Source organism: Carassius gibelio, chromosome A5, assembly GCF_023724105.1.
Source record: "Carassius gibelio isolate Cgi1373 ecotype wild population from Czech Republic chromosome A5, carGib1.2-hapl.c, whole genome shotgun sequence".
NCBI lineage: Eukaryota > Metazoa > Chordata > Actinopteri > Cypriniformes > Cyprinidae > Carassius > Carassius gibelio.
The window spans coordinates 16,875,683-16,898,849 of NC_068375.1; the positions used below are offsets into that span (position 1 = coordinate 16,875,683).

General features: G+C 39.1%; 1 protein-coding gene across 1 annotated transcript in view; it reads right to left on the reverse strand.

The window, feature by feature from the left end:
- Window positions 1-247: 247 nt before the first annotated feature.
- LOC127998307 (SET-binding protein) overlaps window positions 248-23,167 on the reverse strand; it is a 63,952-nt gene continuing 41,032 nt past the window's right edge. Inside the window, exons 3-4 of the mRNA XM_052592099.1 lie at window positions 7,802-11,147; window positions 248-3,788 (exon numbers count right to left, since the gene is read on the reverse strand). Of these exons, the coding sequence (XP_052448059.1) occupies window positions 3,307-3,788; window positions 7,802-11,147 (3,828 nt within the window). The 3' untranslated portion in view covers window positions 248-3,306. The remainder of the gene's footprint in view (window positions 3,789-7,801; window positions 11,148-23,167) is intronic.

Here is a 23,167-nt window from a genome sequence, read left to right on the forward strand (position 1 = left end):
CATGCAGTGAGAGGGGATATACGAGGTGCAGAGCTTGATGAGCAGGGATTCCTTCTCCTAAACTGCACATTGACACCAATTACAGGTACAGAATGCTTGATTAAAAAAATTAATCAATAATTACTGACCCCAAATTTCTTAACCACAGTGTACATGGCTTGTAAAATGTTTTAAAATACAAATAATTTGCTGAGTATGACTAACATAGTATGTCAACAACAATGCAAAAAAGGCAAAGAAACTGAAGTGAGCTCTCGATAAATTCATTTATTTATTTTGTATTTTTTTTGCACAATGAATGACATGAACAAGATCAACTGTATTTTAAGTGCTTAGTACTGCTCCACCGGAGATGGCTGCACAAAATGAGCTTTACAATAAGAAAAAGAAGAAATAAAAAAATAAAACTACAAGATCATGAGCAGCAGACATGACCAAACACATGCAAGCTTATATGTATGTACATATGTACAGGCTAGTACTTGTATTTATAAACATGTCTGTATGCACAGTTACACAAAACATGAATGTGTATACATACATTCTATGTACAATGCATATGTTTGCGTATATCAGTATTAATTATTTTCTATATACGTCCATTATTTGCTGTTTGTAATATCCATACAATTTACAAAATGATCTATGAATTTAAAATCCATTACAAAAAAAAAAAAAACATATGATGTATAAGATCTCATTCAAACGGATATTCAGTACTGCTTGACTTCTTCAAAATTTGTATGCATACAATCAAATGGAGCATGCAGATACAGACATCCAAATTGTCATAACACCATGTGTCTGAATTTAGAGTTTCTGTTCTGTCCTCGTTAGAAATATGACTTTTGATTAACACTTCACTTGCATTATAACTTCATTAAGAGCGATACAAACTAAAATACGTGGATGACATTCTCTCGGTGACCTCGCTAATATTGACTCGACACTAATTGTCATTTAGAAGCAGAAACATAAAAAAATACACTTAACTTCACAAGGCACCACTTATCAGCTGGTGGAGAAAATATATCTGGCATTTTAAAACCATAGAAGCCGAGCATATTTGAGCTGCCAGGCCTTGATACCAAAGCCATGTTTGACTAACTTTTTATAATCATGTTTCAGAAAACTGCTACGGTGTACATTTTGTGTTAAAACATAGCTGTCTGTGCTTAAAGCACTAATAATAAAAAGTCAACATTTTTGGCAATGTTCGCAGGTGTTTAGTGGAACCAGTGCAATGGACGCATCCTACACAAGGTCCAGTACAACTGGCTGAGGCAAATAGCTGCCGGCATATATTATTTTTTATTTAGCTTTAACGCACTGCAGGTTTTCACAAGGACAGAATGGTTCATGGCATGTTTCAGCCACAATATGTGTCCTACTTTGGACAACTGTGAGTGCAACATATTGACATGACTCTTAGGCATGATTCACACAGCTAATACAGCAACCTACAGACGGTAGACTATTTACAGGGACAACTTGTTGAATTGAAGATCTGATTAAGGCTGCACAGCTTAGAGGCTGATTTCGCTCCCATAGACAATGACTAGAATTGCAAAGAGAAATGATAGTCAGATTCATTTGAACGGTTCAGGCTTCAAATTTCAGTAAGACCACTTCATTTAACAGAAAGCTTACAAAAGAGTCGATGCCAAAGAGTTATGCGTCAGTGGATTCACAGCAATAACCTGATGCATAGTAAATAAGCATGTATTCATGTTAACAACCCTGCGTGGGTTTGGTTAGAGAGAGATTTTGAATGTCTGCAGGTGTATAGATGTGCTGTCTGCTCACTGAACTGTATGCATTTACATATACGTATATAGTCGAAATGAAGCCTATATTATACTGTAGCGAGACCGGTGAAGGTGTACCGAGATGATGAACACAATACAACCAGGGCATTCTAGACTGATATCTTGACCGTTATGGATTTATAGACAAACCTAAGGCACATATATGGAAAAACCAAGAAATCATTAAAAAAATGGAAAGCTATTCAAATTCGGGCCACATTCAAATCTATCCCGATTCCAAATCGTTGTATCATTGTAACTCGAGTCTAAAACAGGACATGTATTTGATTAGTTTGTGATGTCCCATGTTCAGGACGTTCACCTAAATAGTCTTCAGTGTACATTCCGGTTTTTTCCCCCTGTTTTTTTCTCAAAAACTACGAATAAGCACACCATTCATAGTAATATACACAAGCAGCTAAACTGAAACCGATCTATTCTATGATACACGACTACACTGAAACTTTGGTCATATGGATATGTAATACTGACAGGTATATAGACATACTATTATTGTTTAGTTAACAAGAGCAGGCGCATTCTCAAAGAGACTCTGGAGAAGGCGACTTGAATAACGAAAATACCATCCAGATGCGAATTTAAAGCAAAAAAAAAAAAAAACAACAACTATGAAACTGTCAAGCCCACTCAAACGTGTTCTACAAAAACAAAGAGGAAAGAAATAAGTGCTCTGTTGGTTTTAAATGCAACCGTAGCATTTTTCATTGAGCCTGTTGTGAACTACTGGCATGTGTTTTGATGTCCTCTGTCTCAACAAGCCTTCGATCTGCAATGATTCCACTTCGTAAAGATTACATGACTAAATAGGTTTCGTTTTTCCATTTGAACAAGCTTTTTTCTTCTATTTGGTTAAAAACAGAAAGAAAAAAAAGTCAAACTTGATATGGTTTTTGATTTAATATGCTGACATTATAGGTAGATCTAAAATACTTGGAATTTGAAATGTTAGTAGAATATGTTGCTATGTACAGTGAAAATATAGCCATCAAAAGAGTTTGATCCAAAAGTATTGCCATTAGTTCATGCCTGAAACACACCTGAGCGCAGGCAAGCCTATGTAAGCATGTGTTAGCAGTGAGTTACTGGTGACCTGTTGTTCGAAATCAACCTTTGCCAGAAGACCTGTGCTTTGTGCTTGAGTGAAACGAAAAAGAGAAAGAAAAAAAGTGCACAGTACTGTCATTGAAGTTCATTTACATGTGCTGGTACATTATGGCTACAGCCATAGTTTCAAAGTCTTCATGGTTATGGGCTTTGGGAGAGTAAAAGTTCACTTTGTCTCCTTGAGACCAATAAAAAAATGTGGGACAGAATCGTACAAACCAAAAGCTGAGTTTTTTTTAGACCACAACCATGATCCAAGTTCTCAGCGAATGCCCATTAAAATGTGTCAGTAGAATTGAGATCAAAACAATTTGAAAAAACGATACAAAGACCCAAGCACAAGGCTAACTCACAGTGCACTGTCATGACTTCTCTAATGTGAGGTGAGAGTAGCTTCTTCTCTCTTGTGCCCTCTTCCTTTGCGGTTTGGGTGCTCGATTTGGAGCTCCGGCTGAGCTTTGTGCCAGTTGGTTTGGGATCTGGCCATGTGTACCACTGACTCAATGGCATCTGTGATGGAGTCGTGATTGGAGAACTCAAGCTGAGCAGGAACCAGACCAGTGTGAAGGTTCTTCTTCCCTGGAAGATCCACACACTTTTCTAGAACTGGCATCTGACCCAGCAATCCCTCCTCAAGAGAAAGCGGCTGCTTCCTCGGCCTCCCTCTGCGTCTCTTCACCATGTTATTCCCTGTCTTGGCTTGCCTCTGAAGCCTCTTGACTTTCAGAATCTTGTTGACATGATCCAGGTTCTTCTTGGTGGTGAGGATCTTGGAGAAGGTACACATTTTTTGCACGTCACACTGGATCTCTTCAACTTCTTTGCACTTGTGCCTCCTCTTGTGGGAACTGGGATCTGGCGAAGAAAGGACAAAAGAAATAAATGAGAAAGACAAGCTAACGCTTATTTGGAACCAGTTCTGTTTTGAAAAACCATATGTGACCATGGACCACAAAACCGAAATTGAGATTTATACATCATCTGAAAGCGGAATAAATAAGCTATCCATTGATGTATGGTTTGTTAGGATTTGACAACATCTGGCAGAGATACAACTGTTTGAAAATCTGGAATCTGAGGGTGCAAAAAAAAAAAAAAAAAAAAAAATCTAAATATTGCGAAAATTGCCTTTAAAGTTGTCTAAATTAAGTTCTTAGCAATGCATACTACTAATCAAAAAATAAGTTTTACGTTTTTTAAAGTGTTGGCTTTTGCTACAAATATACCCCAGTGACTTAAGACTGGTTTTGTGGTCCAGGGTCACATATTAGAACTGAATGACTGAAAGTTTGGTTTCATTAACGGTTTTCACTTCTGGAACAACAAAATAAAATATGCAAGTTTCCTGCACTTCTTATTCAATCACACAGCAACATTGCTAATACCGCATAAAATATACAGCACATTCGCCACTCACAAATAAATGGCTCTAATGAATGACTATTTAAAGAATCATACACATAGAGCTTAAAAATAAATAAATAAATAAACAAATTACAAAAAAATGAACTACCTGTTAGATTTTACTCTGAAATTTGATTGGTTGTTCATTTGACAGTGTTTTGTTAAAAGTACATAATTTTGTATGTTTTTGTCAGCACTGATTTTTATTTTTTATTAATGAATGAATGAAATATGTTACCACATTTTAGTGTAGTATTCTTCAATATATAGTTAAGGACAGTTATTGGACTTCATTAATACCTCCTGTCTTTTAAAAAGATATTTAATAAGCCATTAAAATCCTTTTGCGAGAACTTTAATTATTTTTAATTATTACAATTATCTCATCATTTGGCAACAAAATTGCATTTCTTTGTTCCAAATATTTAGTCCCTAAAAGTACTAAAAGAATCATTAATGGAATCAGAACTGAAATAATGAAATTATTTATGGTTCCCATCTCTAGCTACAATGAGACACTGATTGTGAAAAATGTGCTAAGCCAGTCTGGTAAACATTTGGCAAGTCGTTTGTCAGAATATAATTGATTCGCACATCATCTCACTAGCTGAAGCGGTGATATTTCTAAAGTAAACTCAAGACCCCAGAGTGAGTCATGACGTAAGCAGCCAGACTGAGAGAGACAAACTTTCTTCTGTGCTTAATGATGTGACAATCCAATGTGTCAACACTATAATTTGTATTAGCTGACGTATAAATATTCTTGTATATACAGATCTGATAGCAATTGATACAGCCAAGCTTGTTGAGTCATGCAGTTTATCATTATGGGCTGTCAGTCTTACAGAGGGAGGCATTAATAAGTGAATACATGAAATATGCCCCATAAGGGGAGAAGATTGTGAAGCAACAGCTCACTTAACACTTGACATGTGGATAACTGCATCCATGCACATAATAAGGAAATATCAGGAACCTCCCACTTATCAGTCTATTAGTAAATATAGTCAGCGTTCACATTCACAATGAATAGATGCGTCTGTAAATGTGAGTAATAAACTATGAGGCCTCAAATACATTCGTGATTAATTTACTGCCTCTACACTTCACGTTGGAGCTTTGGAAGGAAGCCCAGACCAGAGGAAATGCTGGGTTTCTGGCAGCCTTGTTTGAAATGAGTTCAGACAGCCTAAAGCTGCCTAAAATGTGTGTTCCACATCTAAGATCTCTCCTGCACTCTTTTCATATCTCCGGAGAGGTCTCTTTTTCTCTTTTCTTGTTGATTGCCACTCCATCTGGAAGGTTTCCATGAAAACAAACAAGAGCTGTAATTGTGGAAGATGCTTGAGATCAGCGGCGTTCTATGAATTTCCAGGTCTTAAGAGTGCACCTGTGCAAACCCAAAAACAGGATATGCTCCATAATAATTAAGAATCCATCCTTAAAATCACTCATTTAGCATTTAAGCGCATTAAATCAATCAGCAACCACACTTCCTAAACAATGCATTTCTATATTGATCAATTTTAACAATTAATATCATTAAAAGGCTATTTTGGATGCAAGCTAAAAAAGTGCATGGGTCACTATAGCCAGCTGTGCATGGGCTCCTCCAGCCCATTTGGTTTCAATAAAGTAAAATGAGTGCCTGACTAAACATGAGCCCTTCCCTCTCTGGCCTCAGTTTATCACTGGGAAACTTGCAGAGACTTCCCAAGTGCCAACAAATCATTGGACAGAGACATTCATTTTCAAAGGGAGTGTCACAATTCATTTATTCCCTGAAACCTCTACCTGCATCCTGTGCACAATGTGTTCATAGCAGCAAGGCAGCAATTTATGGACTTGCCTTGCCGCTGTCCCCACAGCTCCGCTCTACACAGTAGTGGAGGCCTACTTCCTGTTGCCATGGCAACCGAATTCCACAGTTCAAAGGTAAGCGATTTACAAAAAATAAATACAGTGGTATAAGATCACATTTTTTTGTTCCTGCAAATTCTCCAATCGACTGTTAAACAAGCTGCTCATTTAATACACTAAATCCTTGTTAAGCAAATGTGGGTGCAGACCTGATTAAAAAATGGCATTAGTAATAGTTTTAATAGTGGTTTTCTCGCTTGCTGGAGTTTAAGTAAGAGCACAACTTGTATGCAGTGTAAAGAAAGATGAAACGCTATACCAGTACGATCAAAGGCAAATACTTCGTGTAATTCCTGTGCTAGCAAATGAGTGGCATTACGTTTTACATTAAAGCCTGCCTTACTTGAAGGTTTAGAGAGTCAATCTGTACATTGAGAGCCCCATCAGAATTTCAATCCATACCATATGTGCTCGCTGATGTATGATGAATTACTTTCAAGAGCCTGTCAAATGGTGATATTTCTAATAAAGACATTTATTTAGCATTTTACATCACTTTGTTCTTTGTGAAATGTACTTATGAGAACCCACACATAATTAATTGTTAAAATTAAATGTATCAAGTAATATATTACACACACATGTGTTCTATACACTGTCTGTCTGTACATCCATCCATCTATCTTTGATTGGGACATAGTAAAGTTAGGCAACAAGATATGATGCTTTTATGAAAAAACATCTGCTCCAAACTAGACACACCCATCACAATGATTAATAACCTTATTATAAAAAAGGTGCTGTCGTCATGCCATGAATCCGTAACAAATAGAACTAATTAATTGTAAATGAGATGTGACCTTAAATGCAAATTTGAGCATATAAAAAACCAATTTTGCTGTAATGCCACTGGCAAAAAATGTGTCTGCTATAAAAAAGCAATTCTGTCAAAACATGCTTATCTTAATCCGTTCTTTGAAATCAACACAGATGTACTCTTAGGTGGGATATATGTCATATTTCTCTGTTTAAGTACAACAAACTAGCTCTTTGAAGCATTGAGTTAATTCATGGAGGTGGGTGGTAGAAGGCAGAATTGTGAGTCATCCTCATAGTTCCCCTAGGGGAGTGAAAATGTAATCTAACTGTGCCTAGGGCTTGCAATTCCCCTTCAGTGGAGTAGACTGGATTCATTAAACCTCTGGCTTCTCTCCAGCTCTTTTAACAAGAGGCAAGGTTTTTTATTGCATGTCTGTGGAATATAAATCAAAACGTGTGAATAATATATCTCAAAGAAAAAAACATTGGCAGGCAGGGGCGAAAAGGGAGGAAAGAGAAATTTGTGAATTATAGTTGTCTCCATCCATGCATTACACTTTGCTTGCCAGATGTACTGAGAACAGAATACAAAGTGTTCAGAAAGCACATTTGTTTCTCTACATTTTGTATTTAATAGCAGAACATAATTTAATTTGTATCCAACTAATCACTGCTTAGTAAACCAAAATAATGTTAATTTATGAGTTTAAATATAAGTTAATCAATATCTTGTGTGGATCTTGCATTAGTCTGAATGCATTATATGGAGACATGTATATTTTTACCTGATACAGCTGTGTTGGAGCACTGGTACATCTGCTCGGCCCTCTCTTCTCTGCCTCCTTGGAAAGGCACCATGCTTCCTTCTCTGAATGCTGAAAAGTCCTCCGAGCTATGCCTCCTGATGTGAATGCTAGACTCATCATCCCCTAAGTGCTGCCCCTTGAATGAGTCCAGCGACTGCTCCTGGCTGGCTCGCAGGCGCTCGTGTGGTTGTCTAGTGCAGATGTTCAGGAAGTTGTTCAGTGTCTGTCCTTGAGTGCGTTTACAAAGCTGAGAGTCAGATAAGGACAATGATGAAAGCGTGTCTACTTCAAAGTAGTTCCGTGAAGTTTCTGGCAAAGCATCTGTGACTTGCTTGCCTCTTTGCTTGTCCTTCAGTTTGGACAGAGAGTTCTTCTCAAGTCTCTCATTCAAGAGGTTGAGGAAGGCAGGACTCTGGGTTCCACTGAAGAGCCCTCCGAGGTCCTCCCTCTGTGGGATGTACTGATCCTCTTTATGTTTGTACTTGTGCTTGTGCTTGCGTTTGTGGAGACAGACACTTCCCAAACAGCTGCTTGAAGGGTGATGGGAGTCACTCATTCTAGATGAAGGCATCTCATGTGGCATATTCTTCGCTCTATGTCTGCTAGGAGCAGCGAGACTAGAGGACGTACCAGGGTGGAACTTTGGTGGAGGGACTGATGGCCTCATGAGTGGAGAGCCAGAAGGTCCAAGTGCATGAGATAAGTACAAGGGTGAAGGGTACTGACCATAATAGCCCATGTTTACCATACTTGTGGCAAGAGGCATGGATGTGTAAGGCATCGCGTAGGGTGCATAGTAATTGCCACCAGGCACTGGGCAGCCAAACCCTTGAATGAAAGGCATCTTTGATATTGGCTCGTTTGACTTGGCTGGCCGACCACGCCTCCTCTTTGACTTATCAGAGCTCCTGCGAATATAGTGCACAGGGTCGTAGGGATAGTATGGCATAGGATAGTATTGGTCAAAGTTAAGACGGAAGATGCTGGGATAGGAATTCTCATGGTAGAACTTGTAGCTGCGGTGGGAGATTCGGAACAACTGGAATTTGCTAACCAGCTCCTCTAGGTCAGCCATAAACTGCAGGTCATCCTGGCTCTGGAGCACCTTGCGTTTCCTCCGATGTTTCTGCTTCTTCAGGCTCTCTTGAGCAAAGAAGTTTTCCACAGCGACTCCAGTCATATGCTTCTGGAAGTGCCCCCTCACTGCTTTGCTTTTTGCCTCTAAAACAGCGGTCTCAGTGGCATCAAAACTGCAAAGATCAAATGAGTATCTTCGGCGGCATGCCGGGCCTTTCTCGGTCTGGTCTGATGTGCTGTTGTTGTCGGTGCCAATTCCACTATCGCTAGGGATTGTCTCTTCACTGTGGGACTCGCTAACTGGAGATAGGGTGACTTCTTTGACGGAAGCCACTTCGGACAGGTGGGATGGTGAGTTGGCCATTAGTCTTGGGGGAGACAGCTTCCAGTTACTACTAAGCAAGCCCTTATACGTTTTTGTGGGCAATGCACTGATAGGCTGTAGATTTGGCATTGTCTTCAGGTCATGCTGGCTGGTATCCATGGTGGCAGGGTGAGACGTCCCACCTGCTGCAGAGGGAGAAGAAAGGGAATGCATGACCCTGGGAGAAGGCATTCCGGTTGTGGATGATATATTAGAAGGCACTAGTGGGTTCTCAAATGGACTAGAAATAGGCAACGAGTGCTTATCACTGGCTTTGTGCTCATTTTGCTGGGTATGAAGATTAATTCTGGGCTTTCTTCCCCGCTTTTTGCCTATGTAAATAGTCCCACGCTTGCTGACATTGATTTGCTTGCCAAAACGGGCCTCGATTGTCGATGCCACAGTCGACATGGCATTTGAAACTGGAACACTGGACTTCAAGGCAAGATTGCCAGGACTAGAAGTTGTCAAAAGTTCATTCAAAATGTTTTGCATCTTGACCAGTTTCATTTTCTTAGGTGCCCTCTTTTTAAGGACACCTTCTTGACCTGATTTCTTGAGTTTTAATTGCTGTGCCGGAGGGGATTTGTTGAAGGCCAACTGCACCAATTTCGACAAGTTATGCTTCTTTCTCCTTTTTAAAGTGCTGGATGAATCTTGGGCTATAGGGCTAACAGGGCTTGTTGCAGTTCCCTCGTGAATCGTCTCCACAGTAAGTAACGGCTGTTTTTTGGGCCGGCCACGTTTCTTCTTCACTGGAGTAATGACTGTCAAACTGTTTGTGTTTGTGTAGAGTGGGCTGGATGGGGTAATAGGGAAGGCAGAGGGTGGCTCTTCGATGGACAGAGACTGATTCAAGTCTTTATGAAGAGAGGAGTTCTGGGATTTTAAATAAGACCACCTGTCCTTGACCTTTGATTGCCTGCCCTCTGTTTGCTTGTCGGCATCAATCACTGATCTTTGTCTCCCAGCTGGTGTTTTCCTTGGTCTATTCTGAAACATCTCGACATCATCAGTCACTTTCTCAGCACGGTCTTCCTCAATCTCCTGTAACTTTACACCAAATTGTTTTGGTGCACTGAATTCTATTTTCTTTGTCATTTTAGGTTTTGTGCTACCTTGGTGTGTTTTATCAATCTTCTCAGCTTGCTGTGTGGTTTGTGCATCAGATAAGTTGTTATCGTCACCTACTTTTCTGTTTCTTCGCTTTTTACTCTTAGATTCACCTGCATGATGAGTGCCACAACTTGATGTTGTCTTATTATCAACATCCGGCTTACTGCTTGACTTTTCAGACTCCACGGTTTCAAATTCACTTTTATCAGTGTTGTATGGTTGTTTCTCCTTAGCATTATCTTGGTTTTCAGTATTTCTGTCCATCTTTTTGTCCCACTGAAGGCCTAAATTATGCGTGGTCGAAGCCTTCATTTGGTCTTTTCTTCCATATTTACGTTTTATGTTCCCAAAAACTTGCTCAGTGACTTCCTGCAAACCTCTGTCTTTACTAAAAGAGAACATACTTGAGTCAGCTGGGGGACTCATTACTGCATCAACTGGAGATAATGCTAGTGAGTCAGTGCTTGGGGAAGACATGGCAGAAACAAAGAGACTTCCAGATGAACTGTCTGTGACCTTTTTAACTTGCGATTTTGAGAATGGGGTGTTGGGTTCTGACAAAGGGCTCTTGTTGGTGCACGCTGATTCTCTTTTTGATTCTGGTTCTGTCCCATCCTGTTCTTGGGACACTGCATTTTCATCAGTATCCAACAGCTTTGTCCAGTCAAGGTGGCAAATGTTACTGCTTTTAGACTCATGCTTTGGTTTCATGTTATCCATCATCACGTTGTCAGTTTTATCCATTCGTTTATAAGGCCTCTCGTAGGTCTGAAAATTAAAGACAAAACAAAGAATTTAAAAAAATTAACTAAGATTATGTCCAGCTCATATACTAAGAAACATTTTAAGAGTAAACCTACACATGCTCATCATATTCTTACACTAGGTAACTTGACAGAGAAACATTCACACTCCAAATAAAAACTATAACTAGGAACCTACATGTTGTTACTGATAACAAACTACTGTTTGGCTGCCAAATTCTCAGCTTGTGGGCCACACCTACTGAAAGCATATAATACTGTGCACCATTGTGCAAGACTTTTGGTTTGAGACTTGTGGTTTGTTCTGTTAGAAATAACGTATTGCAAGATCAGCACTTGATACTAGGATATGTTCTGTAAAGCCATCCTGTTTTCAAAGCCAACAGCTACAGGCGGTAATGATGTTTAACCACAGTTTTGTTTTTCAGCAGGTCAACTTCCATTTCAGAGCTCTGCAGCTGAGGCTAAGACAGTCTATGCTGTGGTTTCAGATTAGTTTACATCTGGGGTCCCAGTGTTTTCAACAGACTCACAACAGGAAGAGACCAAAAAGACCAAATTCAAAATGTACCTTTAGAAAATACTACTGTACCTATTAATGTTACAAAATAAAAAAAGAGTATTTAAATGTTTAAAGATTAAAGAGCTTTAAAGAAAGCTGTAGAAATAAGTTGTTCCTTTGGCACTCACACATTTGATTACATCAGTAGAATATAATTTAGTCTCCTGGAGTCTGGTTTGTTTGGGTCAGAGCATAGCGAATGAAAGGATTTCTTACATAAACCAAAGAAATGCATGGAAAGACAAATGTGGGAAAATAGTTTAGAAAAGTTTCTGTGAGTGCCCTTGAAAGATGACATCCTGGACTGATGACAGATCGTTCTCAAAAAAAATAAATAACAGTAAAAGTGAGAAGAACCGAGCTCAATTATATACCACAGAGAAGACTTAACTGCATCTCTAGCTTGATGTCAAATTTTTGAACTTTAGGTTTGATTAAACTAATGACTTAATGTTTAAAGATCTTGCAATCAAAACCAACTAGATTTTTTTTTACATTTTGAAGAAAAAATGAAGCACTTCTTATTGTAAAACTTGCCACTACGGTGCATGGGTGTTGTGGGTTGTTTTCAGCACAACGGTAAGCGGTTTCTAAGGTGTTCTGATGTGCTAATACATGTTACCTAGTGCATGTGCTCTAACCTACCGAGCCTGGCAATAGGAGCGCAGACCTGGCATTTTCCAATCCTGGTTCTTTCTCATCACCCCTAATTTTCCCCCCTAGTTCTCCACTATTTTATGAATAATGCAAAAATGCAAAACAACAACAACAACAACAACAACAAAGATGTTCTGGCAGGAGGAGAACTTTAGTTTTCTCTTTTTAATTTATTGCTCTTATAACCAACTTGAGAACCACAGGGGCAACCTTTGACAGGTTCACTGACCACAGACAATCATTCAGTCCATTGGCAAACCTTATAATGGTGACTTGCACACTATTTGGAAGCACTTTTTTGTTCCTCCTCTAATCAGCCAAGAGGAATGCATCACTTAACTTCTCACCAGCTCTTGAAAGAGCCAGGCAGGCAATATTTTTATCTTCCATGCACAGCCCTCACTTAAGATATGCCCGCATGCTTTGGGAAGACTCGCATGCGTGCATGTTTCAGGAGTCACCCCTCAGCCTAATCCTCTCCAATATCATTCAATCAGTAGTTTTTAATTAAAGGGAAGCAGACATTAATGAGGGATCGCTCCTCTGCCAGCCTTGTCCTTTTTATTTCCCCCATCTGTGAGAAAGTGCATCACCTTTCAGATTCCAAATCCTGTAATCCTATGAGGAATTTGCGGTCTCCCCTGGCCAACAGGATACAGTCTCCGCTATTGAATGCCATGTCTTCAGGCCACCCTTTAATTTGCCTAAATGGCATTGTATCCCCCCCACCAGTCTCCAAAACAATATCTGAGGGATTTGGCGTAACCTTGGTACTGAGGATGTCAAAGCTTCTCTACAAACTCACTGAGAAACTCAATATCTGTCTAAGAGAGCGACAGGAAAGAGCTTTCTTAAAACACGGAACTGTCATCTTTATTGTTTGCCTGTCATATTCCATTCCTTTTACCAGAATATCTTGTTATTTGTAATTTGTATGACATGAATGAGACATGTAAACAGAGTTCCCTTTTAAATAACAAGTGTCAAACATACAATTCAAATGAATTGCAATCATAAGAGACAGTGGGCAGCAGTTTTACATTACAAATACGCCACTGCTTGGTGTAAATACACCACAGCATATTGTGTCAATGTGTTGACGGTGAGTCCCTCACCAAATAATAAAAATCTCTGCGGTCATAAATGACTTATGAGCCCTCTAATGAGCACTTCCTATCTGTTGTAAACAGAGCAGCAGTTCTGGCAGGACCACTGGGCAGTCTGGCGCAGTAGGCATCAAATCCTGGCGGACAGCATTGCACTCAAAGCCCAGAACTGCAGGAGACGAGTCAGTCTCTGAACAGATAAACAGACAGGGAGGAGGCAGCTGAGATTACAGAATCCCTTGCATGATAATAAGATAGGTTTGGCATTCTCACAGTGCCCTTGATACCCTTTTTTTCCCCTTTCATTTTTTTGCTATCTCCTGTTGTTCTCTTCATTCTTTACCCCTCCATCACCGCCATGGTAATTGGCCAGCCAAAACCCTCATTGGCCTCTTGTGTGTTTGGTAACCATGGGATACTGTGAGTCAGAGCCACCGAAAATAGACAGAAACACAGCAGGCCAAACATGCAACTTTGACTGACTGATACCCGGCCAAACTCGTTCTACCCTCCACTAAATCCTGCCTGTTCTAGTGCAAGAGCTCACTTTATGCCTTTCAGACTGACAGATGAGCGGTCCACGAGTCTGATGCAGGATCAAGACAGCTTGGCATGACTCTGGAAGTTCAGACACTTCCAAACGCTGACAAACGACGCAATAACACTCAAACAGCTTGTAGATGAAGAGCTGCTAATGCAATATCGTGAGGGGTCATTTCTTTCGTTCATGTCATCCCTGCAATCCCACAAGCTTGTATGGTTCGATTAACATGACAGCAGGTCACCTTTGTTTCCTGACCAAATGGCAGTGTGATAGCCACAGGGCTAACTGGTCAAATTACAGCCTTTGTAACAGGTCTCAGTAACACTTTCTGAATTGGTTAGTGAAAGTCAGCTCTGACTTGTTAGAAGGCCCTCATGTGGAGGTGGCCTTGGGTAATGTGACACCCGGTTGAGGACAACACACCCCTAGATAGAGAGTCAATCACCTGATTTGGAAAATCTAGCTCTAGTTACAGCACTTGAGGCAACTTAAAATCCATCCTAGCACAGTCAAAGTGTCCACTAGGTTGACCAAGTTCAATCAGGTAGGAACATCAATAGAGTGGAAATGTCTGATAATCCTAGATTTTGAAAACATGTATTTAAATGGTTGTCAGAAAAAAAAAACAAAAAAAAAATGTAATAATGTTATCAGGAGTGTTGTTTTCATAAACATAGAAGTGTCACAACTGTAATAATTTTAATTAAGTCTCTTGATATATCAAAAACAATACCAATAACATGGATATTACTGGGGCTTAGGCTAATTGTAACATGAACATTAATGTCAAATAAATGTTAGTAACATGCAATTCATTCTACTTCCATAATGATTCATATTTCCCTTAAAGAATTCCTGAAGGACACAAATGTTGATTGTCAAATAAAAATTTGAAGCTTGGTAGTACAGATTTATGTTTCATTAAGGTCAGATTTTAAAGAAGACCCTTGTCGGATTATCACTGAAGTAAAAGAGTTAGAGGTTTTAGTTTATGAAAAATATTTATGAGCAAAATGTTACATAATTACATAATTTTATTAAACATGCTGAATTCATAAATTGCTAGAAAAATCAAAGCTCTAAATTTAAATACGCTGTGTTACAAATTTGAGGTTATCTCAAAAAATGTCTTTTTTTTGTCAGCAGTGGTATTTGTGATTCGCACTCTCACTTATTACAGGTGCACACACAATTTTTTGCACACACAATTTTTTAGTACAGACATACAAACCACAGTCTGACATCCATACAAACACAAAATTATAGCTGTATTAATCAACCAATACATAATAAAGCAAAAGCAGAAAACAGGAAAAATCATGTTTTTGTGAAAGCCATGAGTAACATGAACATTAATGAACATCAAATGTCAAATAAATGTTAGTAACATGCAATTCATTGTACTTCATTCTACTAATGCATTCTATTCCATATTGAGCTGTATAATGTCTGTTGCATAATCCTATTGCTGCTGTCTGCACTTTTATGCTAATCAAATAACAAAAGATAAAAGATAGCACACCATTCTTGACTAAATAACTTGTAACTTTCATAAGTGTAGCGGACCTCATCTGAATGATGACCAAAACTTTACTGATGTTTTATTAAGTTTATTGCATCCTTCTTCACTCCAGAAAAAAAAAAAAAATCACCATAAGAGCTAAACACAGCATGAGAAGTGAACATTAAACTCTCTCTCTCCACTGCATTATCATCAACATACAGCGAATTTCACAAAACACTTATTACAACTAACAGTAAACTAATACAGATCTCATGCATTTTCAAGAGGTACTGACAAACTTTAAATCCGAAGAACTGTATGCTTTCATTACATACATAGCTCCGTAGACTAGAAAACCCTTCAAAATAAGAGTCTCGCCTAGGAGATCTCATACTTATTTAAACTTACAAAAGAAAAATTGGAAGATTAATCATAATAAAGTCTGGTACAATAAAGAAGGATTGAAATGCATTTAATTTATACAGTGAAGTGTTGTTTTACATTTTTTTACTTTATTGCTATATCTGGAAACTGTTAAACCTACCTAAAAAGCACTGTTTATTTAATATGCATCTTTGTTCAGTTGTATTTATGTAGGTCTGCTGAATGTTACAGTAAATGGATCCAATCCATGTTCATAACAAATTATTTGATGATGCAGCAAAAAAACTGCTAGTATAATTTAATGCTTTTCTGATTTAAAACATGATCAAAATACTATCTTTTTTGATGCTAAAATTTCAAATAAGAAAGGAAGTGAAAATATCGCTATTGATTTGTTAAAATCGGTATCAGTAAAAAAAAAAAATCCTAATGTGTGTGTCTGTGTGTGTGTGTGTGTGTGTGTATGTATATATTAGAGCCTACAATGTCTGTGATGTCAACAGAACAGTAGTTGTGCAACAAGTGCAGTAAGTACAAGTTATTTGATTTTGAATAAAGACTATTTATGAGTCCATAAATCATTCACACACAGTTCAGGAACATGCATTCATAAATAAATAGGCTCAGTTAATTCATGTTGACTTTAAGGTCGCATGGTATAATTAAGATACAGTCAGGGCTATAATACATTAATTTCACTGCACATAACATTTGAAAATAAGCAAACATAAGGTCTAATCTGCTGATTTACTGCTTTCTGAAAAATTATGAAACTTCAGCAACATTTAACTCAACTTCCGAGGCTTCTCGTTAGCAGGTGAGGAATGGTTTACGTTTAACTTTTGGTTAACGCCAACATCATTTTTTGCTAAAATATCAGAATTAGCATGACAACGAGCTATTTGACAAAAGAACCAATTAGCAGCCATTTCAATTTCGCACTCTCTGAGTCTAATGCTTTCTGTGATTAATTAGATTGATTGGAGGAGAGGGTCAAACACAAACGAACCCTTCTCTCTCAATGGCTGCACTGCAGTACTCTCTCATCTCTACCTCCGTAATCACCGCAATTGGCTTTAAGTTCCAGTCACGCTGTGTGTTTGTTGGTGTGGGGAATATTTAATTATGAGCAGTCCCACCAGGCCCTCTGAACTCATCCGCCCTGCTTGAACTGACTGATTAACAGACCATAGGCAGCAACGGCAGAGCGCACAATCTGCCGCTAACGTATAAGAGATAAAACTGCTAGCGTTGCTGGAGAGATAATAAAAGAAAGTATCTCGACTACCCTCCTCCCCGAGCGTGTCTATCGGTTGCCACGATAGCAACGATCGGTATTTTTCACTTGTCACAATATGTGCAAGTCCCTCCATCTTTGGAGAAGACCCATCTGGATGATGGCTGTTCACGGGCAAAGAACGAGAGGAAAAGATGGGCTCATTCTGAGGCCCATTATGAAATGTCAACGGATACGTTAAGCTCCCTAACAATGCATCTGGCACAAACTTAACAGAGCGCCCGGTTTGTAGCAGAGATGCTGCATGAATACGTGAATAGATAATGAAACATTTGTGCCAGTTCAGAGGCTGAATAGAGGATAATAGGATGTAGCAGCATTCTGATGCCATCCTGCCACGAACCAGAAGCCAACAACTGAAGACGCTCAGATTCTTGAAACATCTGTCGTTTAATGGTTGCTTTCGAAGCCAATCCACTCTTAACAGCAGCTCAAGTGATAAGAAGAAGTCCACTGAGTGCTGTCCTACTGGTTTATGGCCAAGGTGTGGAGAGGGCCAGAGTCACGATGACTAATAGACTCACAATACACAGACTTTTACCAATGGATTTATTAAGTAGCTGAGTGTGCTGGCTCGAAAGTTCTGACTGCTCTATTGCTCAACGTCTTATATCACCAGCAAAAATGTGCAGATTCACTGGTCCTGGAGAAACTGTTCATTTAAATTCAAAATATTTACAGTCAGAATTCGGTTTTTAGTCCTTTTTTAAAAAAATGAAGCGATATAGTGTGAGCAGGGTGTCAGTAAAATGAAGTATCCTCCACCTGCACTAATGAGAGCAGTCAGCAGGGGTCATTAGCAGGAATCAGACAGCTCCGTGAATGTCTTTCCACAGCTGCATTCAGTCTGCAACTCTCCTATTCAGGGTTTATGACTAGCCTCCATATGTGGCATAAACGATGTTTGTTTACTGCTAAGGTAAAGAATTGTGCTGCACTATAACAAGGCAAATTAATTACATCTAAGCTTTAATGCTCAATGGTTTATACATTTGTTGATTTTTTACATTTTAGGCTTGCTTTGTAGAAATATACATGTCTGTATTTAATGCATCCTTGTTGAATAAAAGTATTAACTTCAAAAATAAAAATAACCTTGCTGACCCCAAATTTATGAAATAACACAACATCTCCTCAACAAACCACGATTCATGACCGAAAACCTTCTAAACCAAAGTAATAGCTGCAGTAAGTGCACTGTTACCTTACATTTTGATGTTTGACGCACTATGTGGCATATAGCCAGAGGTCATTATGTCATCACCCAAGTGCTTTCAGGAAATCAATCAGTCTCAGACTGTTTACAATAGATCACTTCACTAAATCCCCTTATCCAGATGAAGAATTCCTCCATTTGGCATTCTTAGTGTTTGTGGAATGCACCGCAGGAATGAGAGAATGGTGCGGCGGTACAAGTTAAGGGGGAGAGTGAGGGGCAAAGGCCTGATGAAAACCATACTTGCTCACTTCTATTATTTACAACTCAAAACCTGGACTTTCACTGCAAGTGGATATTTATGCAAATTTAAACTGGATGTTTTCTGGATGTTGACTGGAGTTAGCTTTTAATCTGGGTAGGTGAAATGTTCCTGATCAGTGTGGATGGCCACCGCTCACCTGCCTGATCAGATACAACCAGACTAAACACCATTAGCAAGACAGATAGTAAACCACCAGCTCTAACCGTGCAGAAAGACAGATTAAAATGCTTAGTTTTGACAATCAGATAATCTAAATGTAAAATATTGGTAAATGAGCAGCACAATTACCAATGACCAACACAAATAAAACTACTTAAAAGGGAAATTTTCTCATTTCATGTTTCATGTATTTCAGTAAAATCAATGAAAATGCAACAAAACCTGACAAACAGTCCCATAAATGCTGTTTCCTTATCCTCAGACACCATTAAAACATTTTCAAGTATATTTGATATTTTGATTTCGCTAGTCCACATGTGCAGTTCCAAGCGTGCATCTCTGTCAATGTTTCTATAGCAACAAAAATGGCAAATCAACAGTTGCAGTGATTAGATGACTTCACCAATTAGTGCTGAGCTTTTATCTAGAGGGCGGGACTTATGATTGCGATACCCACCCCTTGAATAAAATCTTAGTAGTAAACAAAATCTTTAAAATGACAGAGCATATTACAAAAGTTATATTTACATCTGACCTCTTGATTTTAGAAACTGAACTCTGGGTTACAAACTGAGCTCAACTAAAGAAGAGATGCCTTAAAAAAATTTTATTGAAATAATAAACTACCAAATCTAGAGAACAAGAGAACCCTTGACATCTCTCTGTCTACACACCATGCCTCTAACTCTAACTCTAACTCTCTCTCTCTCTCTCTCACACACACACACACACACACACACACACACACACACACACACACACACACACACACACACACAGACATGCACACACTAGTTCTTTGCAGCCCTTTATTTGGCAAAATGCCTGGTGGCTTGAGTGTTTAATTTTTTTCCTATGTATAGGTCTGGGCAGATGTCCAGAAAGGCCTCGGCACAAAGAGGCCGAGAGAGGGAGTGAAGAGCGGGAGATGTACTAAGGAGAATGGATAGAGCAGAGACAGGAACAGGGTGACGAAGCCCCCCAAAACTCCCCTTTTCTTTCAAAACTATTCCCTCCAAAAACTGCGAATGATTGATATGATCCTCACACGGCTCCCTTGGCTTTGAAACAACCTTACACCCTCCTTTCTGCCCCAGTAAACCCCGGCCCTCGCACCCCTTCCGTTATCCCCCCTTTTCTGCAGCGGACCACCCTACCCTGTGGGAACAGCGCTGGGGAAGAGACGTCCCCCTCCCGTTCTCCTCGGCAGACCCCCTCGGGTTCCATTGAGAGCGGAGCAGCCCTCTCTGATCTGGCCTGCTTTGTGTGACAGGCTGACAGGTCCAGAGCAAACAAACAAAATGAATACTAACACCCCTTTGTGTTCGCTTCCCAACGAGCGGCACTTAAGGATCGGGGGGTGGTGGTGGTAAGTGCAGCCTCGGGAGGGATGACAAAAGGCAGGGGGATAAGAAACTCTGGACCTTGATAGCACATAGACAAAAATACCCACCCCGCCACTGCCCCCTTTCCTCCAGCAAGAATAAAGGGCTCCATTTAGCTGGCCTGTGGGCCAAGGCATCTCAAGGTGCGTCTGGCTTGATGTGTGTCACAGGCTGGACAGTGGTGGGCCAATAGCCTAAAAGTCTGTTTCCCCCTCACATTCACAGCCCTTCCATTCATGACCTCTCGAGTGGTGCGCTCTCATTCAAGGGCTGGGAAAAAGAGTAAGATATTACACGGCTCAGGGCTTGCTCTGTGTGATAAGATTATTCTGAGGCTCATCTTGACAGCTTCAGTCACCCCTCAAGCATAATCATCTCTAAATACTGCAAAAAATAAATAAAAAAATAAATAGAACTACAGTGCAATCGCTCAGCTGTATGTCAATATATACAACATGTGAGGTTGTGTAGCTACCTAAAATACAAACCCTTCCTGGAACGAGATAGATCAAAGCCATTTAGTAATCACCCACTTGATTGGTGGAAGAAATGCATATAATGAGATGTTACATTGCTTTTGTGTGTGAAATTACCTCAATTTTCTAGCAATAAAGCGGGTAATAATACGTTTGGCTGCTGCTGGCTCGTTTCACCTGGGTCTTGAATGGTTTTGCATTTAAATGAATCAAGCAGATGTTGTGAGAAAAGTTATCACTGCCAAGACCATGACAGACAACTGGGCGCAATAATATCAATGATTTCGGTTGAAAACAAGATGATGGCTTGTATTAATGTTGGAATCTCTGCTTCAAGCTCAAGCAGGCTAATAATGCACGCAAAAAGTACACCATTCAGTGTCCTGTTATATTCAAAGCACCACATAGACCAGTTTGGAGTAGACGTCACAATTATGTCGCTTACAGCAGCAAGCGCATTGTGGGGGCTGAAAAACACTGGTAACAAGTGGAGGGAAGTGGATATGATCAATGGAATAAGAGAAAAAAATAATTTGTTGTGCCTATGGATGTCAGAATCGGAATGCAAATCATTTTTATAGAATACTGTAGACGGCGGGTGAAGCTAAACGCAGACATTTAAATGGACTGGCTATGGATGAAACCTGCTATGATTAGCCTACTTTTAAAAGGAGCAGTTCACTTCCAGAAAATGTCCTGATAGTTTACTCAACCCAACGTCATCCAAGATGTTCATGTCTTTCTGGGCTAAAAGGTCCAAATTGCAGTTTCAGAGCAGCTTTAAAGTACTCTAACATGATCCCAGCTGAGGAATAAGGGTCTTATCTAGCGAAACAATCTGTTATTTTATAAAAATAAAATAAAAATGTATATATATCTTAACCACAAAAGCAAATCTTGCACTAGCTCCACAATACGCATCCGCAAATCCACACATTAAGTAATCACATTGGAAAGGTCACGTGAAAAACTCCCCTCTCATTTTCTCCTCCAATATCGTTTTTAGTTTTACCTTTTTGTTTTGGTATTTGACTTTCTTTGCATGTTTGCTTCACAAACACTGGGTCGGTACTGCTGCCTACGTCACACGTGAACTTTCCAACGTGCAAGATGAATATCTGTAGTTAAGAAGTATATAAATTCTTATTTTTAAAATCTTAAATCTTATTTTTTAAGAAAATGACTGATTGTTTAGCTACATATGACACTTATTCCTTGGCTGGGATCCTCTAGAGCCCTTTGAAGCTGCACTGAAACTGCAATTTGGACTTTCAGCCCACTGATCACCACTGAAGTCCATCATAAGTGGAGAAAAATCCTGGAATGTTTGTTTTGGAATTCAAATGCTAGTTTATATCTCCTAGTTCTGACTTTATAACTCAACAATTTTGAGTTTGTCAGTTCTAGAAGAAAAAAGACAGAGGGGTAGGAAATAAACTCATGATGATGATTGAATGACAAGTCGATTTTTCTTATCAGAATTGTGAGATATAATCTCGGAATACAGAGTTTTTAAATATAAACTTAAAATTACTGTTTTTTTTTATTCTTTTATTCCATGGCTTCCATAGAGTGCTACTTTAAAACTGTCATTTTCTGCCACCAGATAGTCTCCGCCCACAAAAAATGTCATCACTCTTTGCAAACACCGAAACTGGTCTATACACTTATCTTAGACAATATAAAAAAAAAAATTAAAAAAAAATCCTCACTAGTTTTTTTTCTCCATAAAATTTATGTCAAATTGGTCCAAAACAACACTGGGCCCCATTACTATTATATATTCATATATAATAATATAATAATTATTATTATTTATCTTATGATGCATGAAACAATGCCACGATACCTTTAAAATATTTAATTTGGAAGATGATGTTTTAGGTAATATGAGTGGATTAGGAATTATCTGGTAAGGCAATATCCTGAAATGCAATTGAAAAACTTCAAACATGAAGAATGGAAGTCATCTTAAAATGTTTCACACAAACGAGCATTGAAGGATAAACATTTCTTAAAAGTCTTTTAACCACAACCCATAAAGCCCCACAGGCAGAACGTGAAAGGGCCAGGCAGCCATTTTAAGAGAAGGAAATGATCCAAGGTCTGTGAGATTCTGGGTTATTTCAGTTTGTGGAAATGCTTCAGGCACCAAAATGTCAGAGTAAAAAAAAAAAAAAAAACACACACACACCCACACGGACTTGATGGAATGTGTTCTTTACCACAAGCCAAACACTGTGTAATTAACACAACGTGATTGCAAAAGTATCATAGAGAGCAATTTAAAGCTGACGTCTTTTTTTTCACACGGTGCCCCTGTGGGCTCACTTTACTCCACTGAGACAATAATAAGAACATCAGTTTCTGGAGGTGAAATTCTTTTCAATCAAAAAAGGTACTTTACAGAATCTAGGCTGAAGAAATCCATTTCTAGATGGACTATCTGCTCCAGAGGGTTTGTCTGAT